General features: G+C 53.4%; 1 protein-coding gene and 1 long non-coding RNA gene across 4 annotated transcripts in view; one reads left to right on the top strand and one right to left on the bottom strand.

Annotated features, from left to right (window-relative positions):
- LOC147573641 (uncharacterized) overlaps positions 1-603 on the bottom strand; it is a 9677-nt gene extending 9074 nt beyond the window's left edge. For both annotated transcript variants that reach the window (XR_015244928.1, XR_015244927.1), the window contains exon 1: positions 469-603. This is a non-coding gene — a long non-coding RNA (uncharacterized LOC147573641). The remainder of the gene's footprint in view (positions 1-468) is intronic.
- On the top strand, positions 561-20815 carry SMG9 (SMG9 nonsense mediated mRNA decay factor). 2 transcript variants are annotated; one of them, XM_025914948.2, is made up of 14 exons: positions 561-698; positions 3524-3679; positions 5939-6013; positions 6103-6367; positions 6472-6569; positions 8651-8763; positions 12020-12131; positions 14061-14156; positions 14594-14679; positions 17506-17612; positions 18361-18468; positions 18637-18765; positions 19080-19224; positions 20293-20815. In XM_025914948.2, exons 2-14 carry the CDS (start codon positions 3530-3532, stop codon positions 20369-20371), a joined length of 1563 nt encoding a protein of 520 aa, XP_025770733.1. In that variant the 5' UTR covers positions 561-698; positions 3524-3529; the 3' UTR covers positions 20372-20815. The 2 variants fall into 2 exon arrangements, with proteins under 2 accessions (XP_025770733.1, XP_086546120.1); XM_086689994.1 differs by lacking the exon at positions 3524-3679 and having other exon boundaries at positions 562-698.

The raw sequence follows: 20815 nt of genomic DNA, 5'->3' as shown, positions 1-20815 counted from the left end.
GTCAAACCGGACCTGGGCCCTCTCCTTCAGTGATTTCCTCTAGTTGTCTCCCTCCACAGAGCGTTATGTCTTACAGAGCACACACTAGGTCTAATTCATTCCCGTGTTTTCAGCACTTACTCGGCCCAGGACCCTGAAATTCCTCCCTGCCGCGACGCCCCACCCCACCCCACCGAATCCCGCCAACGCCACTGAAGAGGCGGGACTCGAACCTGCCATCTCCGGAGCCGCCCTCTCTCCCTCCTCGCTACACTCCCACATGGGCCTCAAAGCAGCGCGCGCACACTAAGGCGGAACCGTAGCGTCCGCCCTCCTCCCCTCCGTCATCCGCATGCGTGCTAAAGCCAACCACCTCCATCAACGCATGCTCAGCCCGGCTCTGACGCTCCGTTCTGGCGCGCCCAGCCCTCGGCGCATGCGCAAGGCCAGCACCCCACGGGTCCCGATCTCCGCTCCACCCCGTGCTACCTTCTCCTCTTCCTCTTTCGGGCCGGCGTTCTTTGGGTGCCGCTTCCGGGGTGCCTAGACCGGTTCCGGAGTGACCGGTGCCTGCTTTCTCTCTCTCTCTCCCCAACGCTCCTCGTCCCCTAGACGCCATTTACAGGCCCGTGGCTTGTAGTGGAACCTCCCCCCACCAGCCCCGTCACGGAAAGCGCGCGTAGCGCTGCGCCCCAAGAGCCAATCAGCAGCCGCCTTAGGTAAGGGGCCCGCAAGCCCGCGCGAGGCTCGTGCACCGGCAGGGGGCGGGGCGCTGGGCGCGTTTCGGGGCCCCGCCCCCTTCTCTACCGTTAAACGGTTGCTCGGACGTCCGGCAGGTGTGCGTAACAGACCAGGCATTCAGGGGCGACCCTTAAAATACCGGGTTGGCGGGCGCGGGGTGGGGAGGAGATAAATAAGGTGTAGATAGGAACTTCAGTTCTGGGAGGGCCTAATAGGGCCTTTAGAACTGGCTGTCAAGTATTGCAAACGTCCTAACGACAGCGTGTAAAGAGGAGTCTTGGGAACACGCTCGCAGAGGGTCTACAGACAGACCCTGTATACCCGGGAGGTCCTCCGAATCCTATGTAAATAGAAACCTAAATCGTAGGGTTCCCCATAGGAGGCTTGTAAGCAGGTGTCTAATTATTGGGGATGTTACCTGAGTAATAGAGACTCATTGGTTTTAGGGGATGCCCCATATACAAACTTGTAAATGTATATTTACAAGTGTTAGAGAGTCCTTAAAAAAATAGTGTAAATAGACTCTCAAGTTCTTGGGGGTGGTGGTGTGTAAATACAGAGTTGGGAATTAGAGAAGTCTTCCCTCAGAGTTTGCAAATAGACACTTAGGTTCTGGAAGAGTCCCCAAAGGGGGCATATGAAGAGATGCTTAAGCACTGAGGAAACTCCCCCAAAGAATGCCTAGTTAGATTCTTAACATCTGGGAGGTCACTGTAAGAGCCCTGTAAATAAACACAAATAGACTGGCTTTATACATTTTGGGAGACTCCCCAGAGGAGCCTGGAAACATGGGGGGGGGTCCCCAAACTGTATGTAGGTGGACTCATTCTGGGGAGCTCCCCCATAGAGCTGTTCAGTAGACCCAAATACTGTGGAAGTTTCCAGAAAAAAAAACATGCAAACGGACACTTGCTGCATGAGAAGGGGCTTCTCTTGGTGTGTAAACGGACTGGAGTGCTGGGGCAGAGTCCCTGTGGAGGAATGAAAAGAGACACTGAAGCACTGGGGGGGGGGGGGGGGGGGCTGTCTTGAGACTAATGTGCAAAGTGACCCTTAACTGCAAGGAAGGGAGGATTCCCAGTTTCTGAGGGGAATCTCTGCCAGAGACTGTAAACAGTCACTTAAGTGCTGAGTGGATCATTTTCCATGAGCATGTGTAAACAGGCCCTGCCCTCCTGTCTCAGAAGGCAGTCTTCAGCTGGGTTTGTGACGGGGTGGGGGGGTGGGGGAGAAGAGGTCACTTGTAGCAATGGGAGAGGCGCTGGACAAGCCCCTACTCCTACATCCTGTTAACAGATACTGCTGTTCTGGAGAGCGAATCTCTCACAGGGATCTGTGACTGTGTACTTGGGTAGGAGGTGGGGGATTCACAGAACCATTTCACAGGTGGGGGCACCTGGCTGTCTCCGTTGGTGGAGAGTGCCACTCTCGATCTTGGGGTTGTGAGTTCGAGCCCCATATTGGGCACAGAGCTTACCTAAAATTTTTTTAAAAATAAACATGATTTCATAGGCACTTAAGAGCTAAGCAAGGATCAGCAAACTTTTTCTGTAAAGGGACAGAGAGGAATTGTTTGAGATCCTGCAGGTCGTACTGTCTCTGTCTCAACCACTCAACTCTGCCATTGGATCAAGAAGGCAGCCATAGACAACTTTTAAGTTGATGGAGGTGGCTGTATTCCTATAAAACTTCATTTACAAACACAGAAGGCAGCCCTGATTTGGTCCGTAGCCTACAGTTTGTCAACTTGACCTCTGAGCTATAAAGGAAATGGCCTCTCCTGCAAACAGACTGTTAAGTATTCAGAGATTTCTCTGGAATGAAGTGTAAACAGCTGGGGAAAGTCCCTAGAGGGACCTATAAAGCGAGTTAAATGGTAGGGAGTAGACCATATAGGTGGCAGTTCATTTTATAACATCTTAGATTAACCACGGGGGAGACTTGGGAGTGTGAGGGATGGCGGGCCATCAGAAACCTAAGGTAGACAGACTGAGATGTAGAGGGACACCAGATAAGATAGGGCCTTGAGTGCAGGAGCCCCACCCCCACACATGCCAGTATTAGGTAATCAAAGCAGTAGTTGTCGCACTGAGGATCATGTTACTGATTTGTAAGGAAATGCTTTGCCACAGTTTGGGAAAGAATAGGTCCCATTTTTATGTGACCCCCTCCCCCCTGTGAGATACAGGTTGAGGCCAAGTGACTAATAGTTGGGAGTAGTTTTGGCTACAAGTAAGAGAAGTGTAGCTGTTTCCCACTGCATCTAGAAGGAAATAACGCCGGGTGAACAGGAGACCGCCGATTTTTTTTCTGCCACGCCAGTCTTCCCTCGTTCGTTCCTTCCAGTCCAAGGTGGCTGCTTGAGCTCCAGCCTGCACACCATATTCCTCCCAGCCAGGAGGAGGAAAGGGCAAAAGGCATGTGCCAGCATCTGTGAAGGAAAGTTTCTGAAAGCTGGTAGAACACACTTCTGGTGTCATACCATTGGCCAGAAAGAACTTAGTCCCATGGCCACCTAACTGCAAATGGTGCTGAGAGGTGTGTTCTGGACAGCCATGTGCCCAGCTCAGAACTGAGGGTTTTATTTTATTTTTTTTGGAAGAAGAGAACAGATCTTGAGAGCCAGCTAGCAGTCACTGCCACAGCCACAGAGCTCTCTTGAAAGGAAGTGCCTTCTTACAGTCCATAGTGAACCAAATCGATTGCAAAGAGTCTGTCCTCACTCTGAAATGCACCTCTCTCTCCCTCTCTCTCTCTCTCTCTCTGTCTCTCTCTCTGAGTCTCTCTCTCTCTCTCTCTGTAGGCAACCATGTCTGAGTCTGGCCATAGTCAGCCTGGTCTCTATGGGATAGAGAGGCGGCGACGCTGGAAAGAGCCTGGCCCCGGTGGCCCCCAGAACCTCTCCGGGCCTGGTGGTCGGGAGAGGGACTACATTGCCCCATGGGAGAGAGAGAGACGGGTGAGTGAGTGGGCCCAAGGGCAGCATCCACATACCCACTTGTTCCACAAATGTTTTTAAGCACCTGCCATGTGCCAGGCACTAATCTAGATGCTGGGGATCAATCTGTGAACAAAAGCCTTATGAAGTAAGAGTAGAGAGTGGCAAAGGGGTCTGTCCTAGATGAAGTGGACGGAGAGGGCCTCCCTGAAGGGGTGGGTTTGGAGCAGAGACCTGAAGGAGGTGAGGGAATACACCATGACAAAATCTGAGTGAAGAGCATTCTAGACAGATCAGCAGATGGGAAGGCCCTGAGCCCTATATCTGGTGTATTCAAGGAGTGGCCAGAAAAGAAGGGAAGGTAATAGAAGATGATTTCGGAGAGGTAGCTCAGGCCAGATCACGTAGGACCTGATAGGCCTGAGAAAGGACTTTGGATTTTGTTGAATGAAATTGGCACTGGAGGGTTTGAGCTGAGAGGCGCCATAAACTCATGTTTCAAAGAGTCCTACAATAACCGCAGCTGTTCCTAGGTGTTGAGCAGCGTGCACGTGCAAGGTGCTTTAACGTCTTTTGGGTCTTTCTGCACTCTTCTAGCTATCCCATGAAGTAGAACCTAGGACAGATCTGATTTTCACTAATGAAGAGAGTGAGTCTCAGGGGAGAAAGGACTTAACCCAGAGTCACAAAATCAGTGAGCTTTGGGGCCAGAACCCAAACCCAAATCCAGCTGAGCCCAAGCACAGCACTGGTCTGCCGGCCATAGTATCCTGGACTGGAAACCAGGAGCCTCGGCGTGGGCCCCGGTCCTGCCTTGTCTTCTCTCCTGTGCTGAGGTGACTCGCTGTCAGAACCTGCCCCCTGCTCGTGTCCTTTCTCTAGGGCCCTACCCACCTCTGAGAGAGCTCTGGGGGGAAGAAGAAAGTAACAGTTGGAACTGTTTTCTGAGCCATAAAATGGTAGACATGAATAATAATTGATTTCACAGTGAGCTCGGCTCTTATTCCTTTCCTTGGGTTACAGCATAAGTGAGAACACAGGGTCTCTTTCTTCCTGCCACACGTACCCGGGATAGTGTCGCCATCATCGTGCACTTTCAGCTTTAGTCCTGGATCAGCCTCTCCGAAGCCTCTTGTCTTTGCCTCTGACTTTGCCGCTGATCCCTGGCAGCCTCCTAAGTGGCCAGTGGACTCCTCACGTCCTCCATGTCCCCTGCCGACCTCGGCATCTTCCTCCCATTTTTCCTAGTATCCATGACAGCCCACTGGGCCTCATCCTGGACACCCCCTTCCCCACGTCAGTCACCCTGTACGTTGTGCCTCCTGAATACATCTCCTGTCCTCTGTCCTCACAGCCTCGTCCCAGGTATCATCCTCTCCTCCCCGGACCTTCTCCCCATCTCCCTCCCTGGCCTTCTGAAAGCCCGCAGCCTCTCCTGTGGTTCTGTCACAGCTCTTCTTCCCAAATACTTTCATGCCCTTTGTTTGTTCTTCACCATAGGCCAGTGAAGTGAGCAGAATTGAAGTAAGTATCCCCAGTGTATGGTGAAGAAATAGACCCACTGAAGGGTCATGGCTCTCCTGAGGTTCCTCGGGGAACAAGGCTCAAAAGAACAAGGCTCAAAGGCCGATCTCTCCCCTTTCTTGAGCAGATTGGGGGTGAGTCAAAATAAACATGAAGGCAAGGTGTGGGATCAGCCCCCTGGCTACTGGCAAGTGTGAGTGGAGCTGAGGAGTGATGAGGAACGATCAGGGTAGCAGGGCTCTCGGGAGAGCAGCTGTCAGATAGTGAGCGCCTGCCATGCGTCAAATGCCACATGGACAGGTTTCAAGTTCCAGCTACGCTCAGCCTGTAGTAGTCCTGTGAAGAAACTCCTATCCCTGCCGGCCGGGTGAGGAAACAGGCTGAAGCGAGGCCTTAGCCAAGTTCACACAGCCAGCAAAAGGCAGGGCCGAGTTTGAACCCAGGGCTAGCTCCAGGGTCCTAGCTCTTTCCACCTGGGCTTGTCTTCTGGCAGAGGCAGCCGAATGCAGTTGTGGAGCCAGGCTGCCAGGGTTCAAAGCCTGGCTCCATTCTTTGTTGGCCACGTGACCTTGGGCAAGCCAGTTAACCTCAGTATCTTCATTTGTAAAATGGGGATGATAGTGTCTATCTCATGGGGTTGCTGGTGGAATTAATATGTGAAGGCATTTAGAATTGTACCTGGCACCCAAAGGCCCTGGGGAGTGTCTCTGAGAGGCGAGGGAGCCATGCCCGAGTAACTGCCCTCCCTCACCACAGGATGGCAGCGAAGAGACCAGCACGGCGGTCATGCAGAAAACCCCCATCATCCTCTCGAAACCTCCAGCAGAGCGGGTGAGCAGGGAAGGATCTTCTGAAGGGGAGGCTGGGAGCAGTTAGGGCAAAGATCTCTCCTGCTGACCGGAACCTTCTCACTCCCATAGTCTAAGCAGCCACCACCCCCAACAGCCCCGGCTGCCCCACCTGCCCCAGCCCCTCTCGAGAAGCCTATCGTCCTCATGAAACCACGGGAAGAGGGGAAAGGGCCTGCGGCTGCGACAACCACCTCCACCCCCGAGGGCGCTGCCCCAGCACCCCCTGCAGCCCCTGCACCGCCCAAGGGAGAGAAGGAGGGACAGAGACCCACGCAGCCTGTGTACCAGATCCAGAACCGAGGCATGGGCACTGCCGCACCCGCAGCCATGGACCGTGAGTTGGGGCCTGGGCGGGAGCCTGTTGAGGACGGTTAGGAGCTGGACCGCCCTCACACAGACCCTCACCACATCCCATCTCCTGCTCTCTCCTGTCTCCAGCTGTCGTGGGCCAGGCCAAACTACTGCCCCCAGAACGCATGAAGCACAGCATCAAGTTGGTAGATGACCAGATGAATTGGTGTGACAGCGCCATTGAGGTACTGAGTGGGGAGCATGGGTCTCCCTGCTTGAGCTTCCCCAGGTCCCACGTCTCACTGCCTCCACCCCACCTCCCCACCGCCACCCTCTTGGCAGGTGATACTGGACTAGACAGCTTTCAGGCAATTGCAGCAGTGAGAGAGAAGGAATCTGAAAGTTCTCACCTAGCCAGGGCTGAGTTGCAGTGGCTTGCAGGACATGGGCTGTGCTGGTGGTTAAAATACTGAATAACCGTGATACCAGTTGGCAAAGAGGGACTCCCACTACCACCCAGATGCCCTGGGACCTCCTTTACCATCTCCTGCCCCCTCAGGTCAGCCTCCTAGACCCTGCTCCAGTTCCCCTCCTGATTGATCGAAACAACCCATGCAGTACCAGTGTTAACTGGTTTGAATGTCACTCCCAGAGGCTCCCTTTTCCATCTCAGTGGCCCCTGCTGTAGTTCAGACCTCACATCCCTGGACTGGCATGCCTACCTCCAGACTCTCGGGCTTCATTTCTCCTCTCCCGCTGCTTTTTCCCCCTAGACCCGTCACATCACGTTGCTGCCCAGATTCTCCCAGATGTGTCCCTTCTCCTTCTCCAACAGCTTGGACTTACTAGGACAGCATGCCGGGTCTGTATTTTACCCGGCCTCCTTCCTTTCTATGTCCGCTGTCCTACTGGTATCAACTGGAGGGCCTTAAAACAAAACAAAAGCCAGTGTCCAGGCCTACCCTTCACTGTCAGATTAGAACGCCCTGCAGTGGTGACAGTGTTCTGTATTTACACTATCTAGTATGGTAGCCACTATCCTTATAAGTGGCTATTGAGCACTTATCCACATATCCCCATATGTGGCTAATATAACTGAGGAACTGAAGTTTTAGTTTTGTTTCATTTTAATGAACTTAAAAAATTTTGCTTTAATGTTTATTTTTGAGAGAGACAAAGCACGAGAATGGGGAAGGGCAGAGAGAGGGAGACACAGAATGTAAAGCAGGCTCCAGGTTCTGAGCTGTCAGCGCAGAGCCCGACATGGGGCTCGAGCTCAACGGACCACAAGATCATAACCTGAGGCAGAGTTGGACACTTAACCAACTGAGCCACCCAGGCGCCCCTAATTTTAATGAACTTAAATTTAAATGGCCACATGTGGTCAGTATCCAGCTTATTGAACAGGGCTAGCGCTAGGTGTTCTTTCTGCTTTAATGTGTCTAGGGTTAGAGCCAAGATTGGCTTCCTTTTTTAAAAAAAAAAAGGATTGGGGCGCCTGGGTGGCGCAGTCGGTTAAGCGTCCGACTTCAGCCAGGTCACGATCTCGCGGTCCGGGAGTTCGAGCCCCGCGTCGGGCTCTGGGCTGATGGCTCAGAGCCTGGAGCCTGCTTCCGATTCTGTGTCTCCCTCTCTCTCTGCCCCTCCCCCATTCATGCTCTGTCTCTCTCTGTCCCAAAAATAAATAAACGTTGAAAAAAAAAAATTAAAAAAAAAGGATTGATTTTTTTAAGGAGCCTGTTGAGGACGGCTCTTTTTTTTTTTAAAGCGTGTCTCTCGCACCCCCTAGTGGTGAAAGGCATCAGAGCTCGTGGCCCAGAGGTGAAGGTCTGAGGACTCTTAAATCCCAGACAGGATCCAGGACAGACTGACCTCCCCTTCCTCACTCTTGTCCCTTTTTCATGCTGCTGCGTGTTTTCCTGACTTGCCAGAAGCCGAAAGTCCTCCAGGAGTCTGCCGCAGTAGCCCTCAGATACCACATCCTGTCCTTCCACCTGTTCTTCATTCCTGTGCCTTTCTTCTACTCTTCCCCAAAGTCAGGTTTCCCTTTTTGCCCGCTGTGTTCCAGCGGCACTGACTTTCCATTAGCTTCTTGACCATGCCAGGCTCTTCTCCACTTGGGAGCCCTCACAAATGTTCCTCTCTGTGCCACCGCATACGTACAGGGGCCCTTTGCCCAACTGAGGGGATCGGAGGCGTCAAAGTTTTGCTTCCACATCCGACAAGGCAGGCGGGCCAGTCTCTGCCCCCCCACCCCACCCCAGTCTCACTCCCACTCCAGCAGCTGACAGATTTACGAGGCTCACATTCCTTCATCTTCCCACAGTACCTGTTGGATCAGACCGATGTGTTGGTGGTTGGTGTCCTGGGCCTTCAGGGGACAGGCAAGTCCATGGTCATGTCATTGTTGTCAGCGAACACTCCTGAGGAGGACCAGAGGTAAGGGGTGTGGAAGACCAGGAGGGAGGTGGACACCTACCTGGAGGACAGGGAAGGGTGGGCCTGGGTATTGCAAGTGGTATTACCAAAGGACTTTGGGAAAATGTTTCACCTCCCTTGGCCTCAATGTCTTTGTCAGATTAGGGTGATTAGGGCCTGGACTAAATCTTTGTGTGGCTCCAAGATAACCAGTGCTGTTTCTCCCTCCCTTCCTGCCTCGCCCCAGGGAATGGTACAGAGCCCGGCTTTGGATTTAGGTTGACTTCAGTCTCAGCCCTGCCATTCACCAGCTAGTTGACCTTGGGAATGTCACTTCACTTCCCAGTATCTCACCTCGTCATGTGTAAAGTGGGTTTTTGGAGGATAAGATCAGGAAGGCAAAGTTAACAAGAACCTGACACAGAGCAAATGCTCATAGGATACTGGTTGCTAAGACCTGGTAAATAGAACAGGGAAAGAGACTCGAATGTAGGGCATGGGTTCTAGACCAGCCTCGGTCCTGCATTCTTGAGTAAGGATGGGGATGATTGTGAAAATAAAAGTATGAAGTCACAGGAGAGGATCTGGGGAAAGAGAGAGCTTAGGAACTAGGGACCAGAACTGAGGGCAGGGAAGGAAATGGAGAAAGGCAGGGACTAGGGAGGAGAGACATAACCGGTCTGATTAAGGAAGACTCAAACTGGAGAATGAGAAAGGGATTGTCTAGAAAATGTAGGGGTTTGGTTTTTGGTTTTTTTTTCCATAAAGCAGGTGATACTATCTTGCATTGCGTGGATGGATATCAGGGGGTCCATGAACCTCCTCCTAACAGTATATGAGGGATTTTACATCTATCTGCAGTTAGGCTTTCCTTCTAGGAAATGGGTCTGTAGTTTCCCCCAGATCTTAGAGGGTCCGATGGAGACCCAGAGCAGGTTAAGAACCACTATCGTGAGACTGTACATCCACTAGAACCAGAGCTGTGGGGCTGCCCTTCCTCCCAGGTCCGTCTCCTCTCTTGTCAACTTGTAACTTAAGCTCACCTTGGCTCCACTTGGGAACAGCTCCAGCTCTCTCAGCATTCTTTCCATCTCAGCTTCCACCCCCAACTAGCAAATTTCTCCTCCCCTACCCCCGGCTTTGAGTTCAGATTCCTGAGCTAGAGAGAATTCTACTGGCCTGGCATATCTTTTGTGTTTTTTTATTGTTTAGTTTATTTTGAGAGATAATGTGAGTGGGGGAGGGGCAGAGAGAGAAGGAGACAGAGAATCCAAAGCAGGCTCCACACTGTTAGCGCAGAGCCAAACATGGGGCTCGAACTCCCAAACCATGAGATCACGACCTAAACTGAAGTCAGACACTTAACTGCCTGAACCACCGAGGTGCCCTCTGCTTATTTTTTTGAGCCACGTCAGCCCGTGGTGTGGCGGACTTTGGTGCCAACTCTTGCCATCAGGCCCTCTTTATGTTAAAGAATTCATCTGCTTCTCCCTTCCTTCATTCCTGTCTCCTGGCCCCAAACATCTCCCCTACTGAATGTCAAGAATCTCCTCACTGATCTCCCTGCTTTAGTTCAATTCAGCTAACATCTATTGAGTGCTTACAGCGTGCCAGGCACTGTTCCGGGCACTGGGGATGCAACAATCAACAGAACTGGCAAGAACCTTTGTCCTGGTGAGCCTTCATTCTAATCAGGGTGAAGGCAAACAAACTACGTTATTTGACATGTGAGAAGGTGATACCCAAACGGGAAGGGATTATAGGGAAGCTGTGGTTGGTGCTGGATTACAGTCCTAAACAGAATGGTCAGGGAAGGCCTCGCAAAGAGGGACACTGAGCACAAGCAGACTGGGAGGAGGGAGAGCTTTCTAATCAGATGGAATGGCAGGAGCCTATGTCTGAGGCAACAGAGCTTGCCTGGTGTATGTGCAGAATGGCATGAAGGCCCTGGAGCTGGCGCGGAGTGAGCAAGAAGGGAAGGCCTAGGCGGTCAAGGTCAGAGAGGATAAGGGAGGCTACGGCTCACCACATAGCACAAGGGGAGCCTTTCAAAACCCACCTCCAGTCCTGTCACTTCCCTACTTAAATGTCTTCAGGGCTACTCCAGGCTCGTGGGCCAAAGCCCCAGCTCCTTACCAGGCCCCACAGAGGCCTGTGCTCCCTCTTGTTGCTCCCAGTCCCCCTGGTCTCCGCTTTCCCCTCTCCCCACACTGGTCTTTTGATTCCCCACACACGCCACCTGCCGTCCACCTGGGACAGTCTTTGCTTCCATCCTCCACCCCCTGTGCCTCCCCTTTAACTTAATTAAAGTTGCTCAATAAACTCTTCTCTCTCTCACTCTCAGTGTGGGCATCTGTCTCTTGTACGGCAGCCCTTCCCAGCTCTCCCAATTGAGCTATCCCCATCCTGAGCGCCACACACCCCTTCTTCCTGCCGCTCACAGTTACTGATCTCTGTTGATCTGTAAGCTAGAGCAGGAGCTGCTTGGAAGCAGAGATGGTCCTTGTTCCCTGTCGCATCCCGGTATCTGGTACATTAGAGGCCTTCAGTACGGTGTTGTTAAGTGGGTGTCGGACAGCGTAACACGCCTCTCAGGGAGGTGGGGATTACCTTTTGAGACAGAAATACCATTACCCTGATTTTACAGATTGAAAGAGAAAATCACTTTGTCCAGGTCGCAGAATGTGACCCAGTTGAGCTCCATGGTCTAGGGGAAGAACTGGGAACGGAGTTCTACAACCACCCAGCCTCTCACTGTGAGGGTGGAGAGCATTCAGTGCTATATCTCCGGGGCCCGGCCCGTGGCAAGTGCAGTGGGTAATTCACAGCTAACGATTACGTATCGCTGCCTAGCGGGCATTTTCCTAAGGGCTTTACGGCAGTTAGCCTCATAGCAGCCCTAAGAGTTTTGAGACTGCTGTTATCCCCATTTACAGATGAGGAGGCCAAGGAGAAAGAAATTAAGGACTTGCCCAAAGCCACAGAGCCAGGAAGAGGCAGAACTGGGATTTGAATCCCAGCGGTCCAACAAAGTCCTGACTCTTAAACACCTCACTCTACTGACTTCATTGGATGGGTTAATAGATCTCCTTATGGGTAAAGGTGAAGTCATGTGGAATAAAACGTGGTTCTCCAGACAACAGGGGCCACAGGTGGAAGGCTTTGTAGGGGGCTTTGAGAGCATAGGGAACCATGTTCATTTTACATGGTTACACTCTGGAGGCATCAGAGGCTGAGAAGCGCACCTCTAATGCACCCCACCCGCTTCTCTCCACAGGGCGTACGTTTTCCGGGCCCAGAGTGCCGAGATGAAGGAACGAGGGGGCAACCAGACCAGTGGCATTGACTTCTTTATTACCCAAGAGCGGATTGTTTTCCTGGACACACAGGTGCTGACCTCCACATGCCCGCCCTCCTTCATGCCACCTTCACATCCATCCCTGAATGTTGTTAAGCCAGAACCCCGCTTAGATTCCATGTGGTCCCAGCCCAGCCACGGGCATGCTAGGTGCTTATGGACAAGTTGTGTCTTTTCTTGGCCTTTAGCACGTTTTCAGATTTTGCCTCCCTCCCCTCCCGTCCATCGTATACACAGTAGCCTAGAGAATCTTCTAGCGTAGTGGCTAAATGTGTGGGCCCTCGAGGCCGGTCTCTGTGTGTCCAGGTTCTGCCTTTAATTCTTACCATTTGGGTGATGTGAAGCAAGTGTTTACCCCCCCTCAAACCTCAGTTTCTTCGTCTATAAGTGGGGACGATAATCGTACTCAGCCTCACAGGTTCATTGCAAGGCTTCAGTGGAACGGTCCAGGCAGAGCGGTTGGCACAGGACCTGGCATGTAGTTAGCGTTCCGGCCCATCGCTATCATCAGAACTGACCTGTGTGTTTCTGGCGGCTTTCCTCATCCTCTCTCTTGCCCCCAGGCAGAGTCCCCACTCTTCAGCGTGGTGTTCAGGGCTCGTGGGGCTCACCTCCTTCAGACTCCAGCCTCCCCTCTCTGGTGTAGTCTCTAGCTCCACCAGACGCACCACAGGGCCTCGCCTTGATCCCCCTCCCACCCTGGGCCGTCCACATCCTGTTCCCTTTATCCGAAACTACCCTTTATCTGAAACTGCCTGTTCCTCAGTTTTCTTAAGTGGGAAAAACATCATTGCCTACCTTGTAGGGTTGTTGTGAGGCTTCGGTGAGTTAATACAAGTAGAGCCCTAATGGCAGCGCCTGCCATGAAGTAGGTACTTCATACTTTGCTGTCAGTATCATGAGCATGAGAACACTCTCTCTCCCCTTGCCGTTTTGCCTGGCTGATGCCTTCTCCTCCGAGAAGACTCTGCCGGGGCATCGCCTCCTCCCAGAAGCCTTCCCCTGCTCTGAGCCCCCCACTGGTGCCGTGTGCGCCTTCCATCGTGGCACTGACGTATCACAGCCTCTTCCCACGGTGTACTGCTCCCGCTCCCCACCTGCCTGGAGCGCTTTAGGGAGGAGCTCTGTTGGTCAGGGCCTGGCCCCTACGTGGTTGTCCCTGAATGTTGATGGAGCGGAGTTCTAGTCACCATAGGTGTGGATGGCACGGACAGTGAAAGCCCACAGATGTGATCTGTGAGTCAGGCCCTGTGCAGGGGCCACTAGGGGACCTGGAGACAAGCTGAACTGCCATGAGCTGGGTCCAAGGCCCATGTGGAGCAGAACGGAAGTTAAAACAGGACAGAATAGAGCATGCAGCTCTATTGGGAGTTTTAGAAAGCAAGCAATTGGGAAACTGTCTTTAAAGAATTCCACTCACTGCAGCAAGAAGTCAGTAAGACCACCAAACTGATTGCGCTCTTGTGGCTTTTAAATGGAATGTTCCTTTAAGAAAAGGTGATGAACTCACCATGGATTCTTTTACACCCACTGATGCAGTTTTCAAATCCTCACCAATTTTCACACTAAACATCGTTTTTTGACCAAAGTAATTATCTTGGCAAAGTTTTGAAAGCATTTGAAACAACTAAGAAAAGGAAAGTGTCTTGAAGGGACATGACTCGTGCAAGCCAATATTACATTTATTAGCACTAGGAGAGTTCTCTTTGAGCACGAGGCACTTGAGAGGGGTGATAATTCATAAAGGAGCTGGGGGAAGTGTATCTGCTTTGAAACATTCTTCTTTCACCCCCTCTTGCTGACTAGCTCTTACTCATCAGAAACCGCCTGTGTTTCTGACCTTATTTTGCCCCGAGAGAGGCAAGGTATTGGCCTTCAACTTGAGGAACTTGGGTGGCTGTGACACTTAGGGTCCCGGCCTCCAGCCCCCGTTCCCGACACCCTCTCTTCCTTGCCGCAGCCCATCCTGAGCCCCTCCATCTTGGACCACCTTATCAACAATGACCGCAAGCTGCCTCCAGAGTACAACCTGCCCCACACCTACGTTGAGATGCAGGTGAGGGGACCAAGCCGGACCTAGGGGCGAGGTCTCCCCCTTCCCCCTCGAGATTCGCGATGGGGAGTTGGATATGGGTTGACCTCGTTTCTGCTTCATAAAGAGCCCTGGGTGCCCCAAGAGCTGTAGGAAAGAATAGCATTGAGAGTCCTTTCAGGCTCACCTCCTGGCTGTGCTCCTCAGAAAAGTCATTTCCTGCCCCCTCCCCCTTCAGGCCTCGTTATCTGCCAGTGTGAGATGGGAGTGATCATTCCTATCTTGCCCAATTTAGGGATGGCCTGTGAAGGAAGTGCCAGCGGAGTCTGGGCACACAGTAGGTGCTTAACAGCTCTGAGGCTCTCACCCTGCTGCCCCTTCAGCTAAGTCCTGGGAGCAGGGACCCCAGTCTGGGTAGGGGGGGACCTCCAGCTCGGTCACCCCTTCCTGCCCTCTCTCAGTCGCTCCAGATCGCGGCCTTCCTCTTCACGGTTTGCCACGTGGTGATCGTTGTCCAAGACTGGTTCACAGACCTCAGTTTATACAGGTGAGCAGGTGGCGGGGAGGGTTGGGGGGGTGGGGGCAGGGAGCGAAGGCAAGAGATGGGGATCAGAGACTCGGCCACTTTCTGGGTCTCATACGTTCCACACAGTATCCATAGGGACCCCTTTAAAGTCTGAGTTGGGGACGCATGGGTGGCTCAGTCAGTTAAGTGTCCGACTCTTGATATGGGGTCAGGTCACGATCTTGCGGTTGGCGAGATGGAGCCTCGAGTAGGGCTCTGTGCTGACAGTGTGGATCCTGCTTGGGATTTTCTCACTCTTGTTCTTGCTCTCTCTCTTTCTCTCTCTCTGCCACTCCCCCAGTCGTGCATGCTCACAGGTGCATGCATGTTCTCTCTCTCAAAAATAAAATAAAACGTGAGTTGGAGTGGGTCACCACCACCTAGCAGACATACACATGCTTACGACTCCCCACTGGCTTTATACATCACTCAGAACAAAATCCAAAGTCCTCATGGCCTACAAGGTCCTCCACGGGACAGTCCTAGTCTCCTCATTGACCTTCTCTCCCACCACTTTCCCTCGCTCCCCGATTAAAGCCCTAGTGGCCCCATGGCTACTCCTTGTGCAGCTTAGGACCTCTGCGCTGCATCCCTCAGCCAGAACACTCTTCCTACAGACCTCAGACTCCCTCCCTCACGTCGTCCCACCTCAGGCCTTCCCCGATCTTATAACATAGAACCACCCCCCACCACCACCCCACTCTTACGCTACTGTGTTTTCCTTCATTGCATTTATCACTCCCTAACAGGACATTGCAGGTCTCTTTAGGGTCTGTCTCTCCCAGTCTGAGTCCCTGGTGCCTCACACAGTGCCTGGCACAAGGTGGTTAATACACGTTTGTAGAATGAATAGCATAATCAGGAGCGGGCTTGTCCCTCTTGTCCATCTCCAGGCACATGTACCGTACCCGGGCAGGCAGGAAGGGGGAAGGAGTCAGGATCTGGGGAAGGAGTCAGGATCTGGCCGGAGTCCTGCCTGAAGCAGCTGGAGCTTTTAGAAATGCCCCCTGGACAGAACTGGCTCAGAACCTAAGGCGTAAGGGTTCCTCTTGGCCTCAGGCCCCAGGGGATAGCTGTGCGGAGGCCAGCCGCCTTGGGCACAGAGCCCAGCCAGAAGGAAGGAACAGGAGCTCATGGGGAGGGGAGAGCTGAGCCAAGGGAAGCAGATGTCTCCAAAGTAAGGCAGCCCAGGATTTGAACCCCAGCTCTTAGTAGGTGAGTGGCCTCTTTTTCCTTAGCTCCTCATAGGCAAATTGTTTTATGCGGATTAAATGAGTTTAAAGAACTTACAGCATTCGGTGGTAAATGGGAATGTAATGTTTATGTTAGTAACCCTGGGGGTTGGGGTGAACTGTGGGTCTGGTCTGGCCAACAGTAAAAATGACTTTCTGGGAAAACCAGCCCTTGTGACCAGATCTAAATGTCTTTTTTTTTTTTTTTTTTTTTTTTTTAATGTATTTTTGAGAGTGAGGGAGGGGCAGAGAGACAGAGGATCTGAAGTGGGCTCTGCGCTGACAGCCCGATGTGGGGCTCGAACTCACCAACTCACCAACTCTGATGACCTGAGCCCAAGCCAGACATTTCATCAGCTGAGCCGCTCAGGCGCCCCTAAGTGTCTTATTTCTGAAACACCCGCGCTGTTACCATCACCATAGTCTGTTTGAATTCGTTCACGTGAGAGGAGTGTATTGACCATTTATGGATGCCATTCCCCGTTCAGGGCACTGGGGACACAGGTGTGAATTTACCAGACTGCCCTGTGGAGTTTGCATTCTGATTGGGGTATGGACTCGGCCCGGCACGTGGCAGAACCTTGCTTTTAATCCAGAGCCTGAGGTGGGCTTCTCAGCAGGGAAACCCCACGAAACTGTGGACAACACGTTTGTATGTGTGTTCGTGTGAGGAGAATGTCCGTGCTTTTTATCGGATTCCCATGAGCCCTTCTTTCAGATAGCAAGCAGGTTTATTTTATTTACGTGTCTGGAAATTTTATTTTAAAATGGCATAAACTGAAACTTAGATACATGCAGAAACTTGCACATGGATGTTTATAACGCAGTTTTATTCGTAATTGCCAAAACGAGGAAGTGATCAAGGTATATTTCAGTAGGTAAATTGATAAACTATGGTACATGCGCACAAGGGAATGTTACTGGAAATGCGTTATCACGCCGTGAAAAGGAGGAAGGTACACACTCTTGAGTGCGTATTACTAAGTGAGAGAAGCCGGTTTGAAACGGCTAGTGTATGATCCCACCTCCATGACGTTCTGGAAAAGGCAAAGCTGCGGGGACAAGTAAAAAGATGAGGGGCGGATAGGTAGAGCATGGAGGGTTGTTAGGGCAGTGACGCCGCTCGCTGTGATGCTGTGTGGCGGGCACATGTCCTTTTTGTCAAAACGCGCAGAGTAGACAACACCGGCAGGGAAGCCTAGTGTGTAGCATAGCCTTTGGGTGATGATAATGTGTCACAGGCTCACCGGAATGTTGACAGTGGGGGAGGCTATGTGTGGGAGTGGGGTGGGACATTCCTGGGAACCCCTGTGCTTTCCACTCGGTTTTGTGGTGATCTTACCAATGCTTTAAAAAATGGAGTATTTTTTTAATAGCATAGACTCATTTAAAAACGCATGCAGTTGACACGGGTCCATGGATTGGTGTCTGAGAGAGTTGTCTCTGAATTCCCTAAAATCCCCTAAAATAGGTGTAGCTGTAGCTTTTATCAGATCCGCAAAGGGGGCCCCCTCCCCAGGCTGTGGGACGGGGGGGTGCCCATGCCAGAGCACCAACCTCTCGCCCTGAACCCCAGGTTCCTCCAGACAGCAGAGATGGTGAAGCCCTCTACCCCATCCCCCAGCCACGAGTCCAGCACTTCCTCAGGCTCTGACGAAGGCACTGAGTACTACCCCCACCTGGGTGAGGGACTTGACTGGGGCGGGGGGGGGGGGGGGGGGGATGGGTGAGGGAGAAATCGGGGAGCGGGGGAGGCAGGGGGACGGGGGAGGGGCGAAAACCAGGAGCGCTGGGGAAGTGGGGACCTGGGAGGAAGCAAGTCAGCAGATTAGCTGCTTCTTCCTCCAAGGTTCCCACCTGGCCACCAAGGGCACGACTCTGAGTCTGGGTCCAGCTCCTTGATCAGAAGGGGAGCCTTTTATATACAAGATCCACATCAGCCCATTTCTCTGTCCCCCGCACCTCCAGCACAGACTGGGGGCGAAGAGAGTGCTGAAGTAACCCGAGTGGCCCCAGGTGCCCTGCTTGCCCTGCGGCCTCACACCATCTGCTCGCTCTGCTCTACTGTCACACTGCCCTTCTGCAAACATCTCGTTCGTTTATGACACCCCAGGCAGGGTCTTCCCTACTTCCTCTGCCTCACCAAGTCCCTGGTGCCTTTCTGTCTTACTCCTGATTGTGTGGCTATTTTCCTCTTCGGTCTTTTCCATCAGACTGGGGGTTCCTTGGGGACAGAAACCAGATCTCACGTCTGGGTCCCCTGCATCACCCAGCACAGGGTCTGGTGCTAAAGCAAAGTAACGTGTAACATAAATATTTACAAGAGCTCTGAGCCCAGGGGTAACGGCAGATCTTTGGCACGAGTGGGGAAGGCCACACAGCCAAGCCCCAGCTGCCTCACGCGACTACATCTCTCTTCCCACCCCTCCAGTCTTCCTGCAGAACAAAGCTCGCCGAGAGGACTTCTGTCCTCGAAAGCTGCGCCAGATGCACCTGATGATTGACCAGCTCATGGCTCACTCCCACTTGCGTTACAAGGGTAAGGGTCCCTGAGTCACCCCCCAGGCTGACCAGTGGCTCTTGACTCCTGCTCTGGCCCGTGGCCCAGACGTCCAGACTGGCCTGCTGATTCTAGCTTGACCATCATATGTGTACCTCCCCTGCCCCTCACCATAGTATCTGTAGGCTGATAGGTTCTCTCCTGCAGGTACTCTGTCCATGTTACAGTGCAACGTCTTCCCTGGGCTCCCACCTGACTTCCTGGACTCTGAGGTCAATCTGTTCCTGGTGCCCTTCATGGACAGCGAAGCAGAGAGTGAAAACCCACCTCGGGCAGGTATGGTTGAGTCTGGTCCACAGGGATACCAGTTCTTCCCTGGTCTGGTGGGAGATACAGGTTGCCCTGGCCTGGGGTGATAGGGACCCACACTGGTCTGAGGGGAGACTCGTGGCTTGTCCTTAAGGTGCTTGGACCCTTTCTTAGGAGTGTGTTTCCAAGATGTTGGAGTACGGGAAGAGCTGGGCCGGGTCTGGACGTGGAGGTACTCCTGGTATTCCAGCCCAGGATACTGGGTGCCTGGGAAAAAGGAAAGGCCCTCTGAGGAAAGGTGTCCCCCCCACCCCCTTATCCTCCCCACCTCAACTCTCCAGGACCCGGTTCCAGCCCGCTCTTCTCCCTGCTCCCTGGGTACCGTGGCCACCCCAGTTTCCAGTCCCTGGTGAGCAAGCTCCGGAGCCAAGTGATGTCCATGGCCCGGCCACAGCTGTCACACACCATCCTCACGGAGAAGAACTGGTAAGAGCTCCGGGCAGGGTGGTCAGTGTGGGGGCCCCCACCCTGGTGCAGACTAGAGGAAGTTCTCAGTGATCTCTCCACATCTCGGTTCCCTTTTCTGGGATGCTGATGACTGCTTCCACGCTGGACAGCATGCTGTCTCTTAAGTCCTCCTGAGTAGCCAGTAGGGTGTAGGTCTTGTCACCAGTTTTACTGGTGGGGAAATTGAGGCTCAGAGAAAGGAATTGTCACACAGTGATGTTACATACCGGTAGCTAGGTGCCATTTGATGGCGAGGAGTAGGACCAGTGAGCCCAGTCAAGCTCAAGCGTTTATTCTGAGGCCCTGAGTGCGGAAAGCGTGGCCTCACAGGAGGGGACGCTGAAATGTCCCCACAGGAGCTGCATTCTCCAGCTCTCACTGGATGGCAGTCTCCCTGCGCCTCCCCACCTTCCCTCCTCCTGTGCCACCTGGCTCTCCCCACTCTGCTTTCACAGAGCCCCGACCTCCCCCAGCCCCAGCCCCAGCCCCACATGACCCTCTGTGTCTCGAGCCCGCAGCAGGTCTGCAACATCGAATTTCCAGGAGACACAGAAGTTGGAGAGAAAGAGCTTGGCTGGGTGCAGCCTCTAGCACGGCTCCCCCGGGGTCTGTGGCTGGCCGTGGCCGGAAGGGGCAGGGAGCGCACACAGCAGCAAAGCCAGTGAGCCGTGCGGGCGAGGGGGCTCGGGGCTCTACTCTCCCACGGTCTGTAGCAGGGCCCAGCCGGGTAGAGGGTCATGCAGCTGTCAGACGTTTCTGATCGCCACAAGACTCTGGAGGGAGATAGAGGTAGAATCCTGACCCTCAAGTTGGGGCTTGAGGCCTTCATTCCAGACCAGGCGACTTCTGCTTTGCTCACCCCAGGGGAGGCGTCAGAACCCGGGCCACTCCCATCAGCACTGTCATCTTCCCCCACATCCCGGTCCAGGAGCCTCCGGGGTCAGGTCATTCAGGTTGTACGCAGGACCTGTTTTTGCACCTGGCCCGGGTCAGCGCAAGGCTGGCGGGCCACAGCCAGGGCTGCTGACCACTCACCTCCTCCCCCAGGTTCCACTACGCTGCCCGGATCTGGGACGGCGTAAAGAAGTCCTCTGCCCTGGCGGAGTACAGCCGCCTGCTGGCCTGAGGCCGAGGGAGGAACGTCATGCAGAGAACCCCCCCTCTGGGTCCTCACGGATGGTGAGGGAGCACACGCGTCCTACCCCCCTGGTGGGGTGGAAAGTGGCGGCAGGTCTGATGGACGAGGGACCACGACATCCTCGCCCAGAGACGTGAGGCGTCCAGGGCCAGGCCTCCCATCCTCAACGGAGTGTTGTTCAGGGGCAACTCTGAGATCCCACCCCCAACCTGGGCCAGGGCGGCCCATCTCAGTCCCCTGCAGGGACAGGCAGTGGGAGTAGTCTGGTCACGGAGAATCCCAGGTTCCATCTTGACCTCCCTCGGCAGGGACAGGAGCAACAGGGTCCCTCCTCCCTGACTCTGAGCCCTTTCCTATAAGGTGCGGCAGGGTCTGGGGAGCTCTTCGTTGGGGGCAGGTCTGGTGGTTCGAATAAAGAGTCATGCAAGCCTG

The sequence above is a fragment of the Puma concolor genome, chromosome E2, assembly GCF_028749965.1.
Source record: "Puma concolor isolate L17-30 chromosome E2, mPumCon1.1.hap2, whole genome shotgun sequence".
In the NCBI taxonomy this organism is placed as follows: domain Eukaryota; kingdom Metazoa; phylum Chordata; class Mammalia; order Carnivora; family Felidae; genus Puma; species Puma concolor.
The sequence above is the reverse complement of the archived record's forward strand: the minus strand, read 5'-3'. Positions and strand labels throughout refer to the sequence as shown.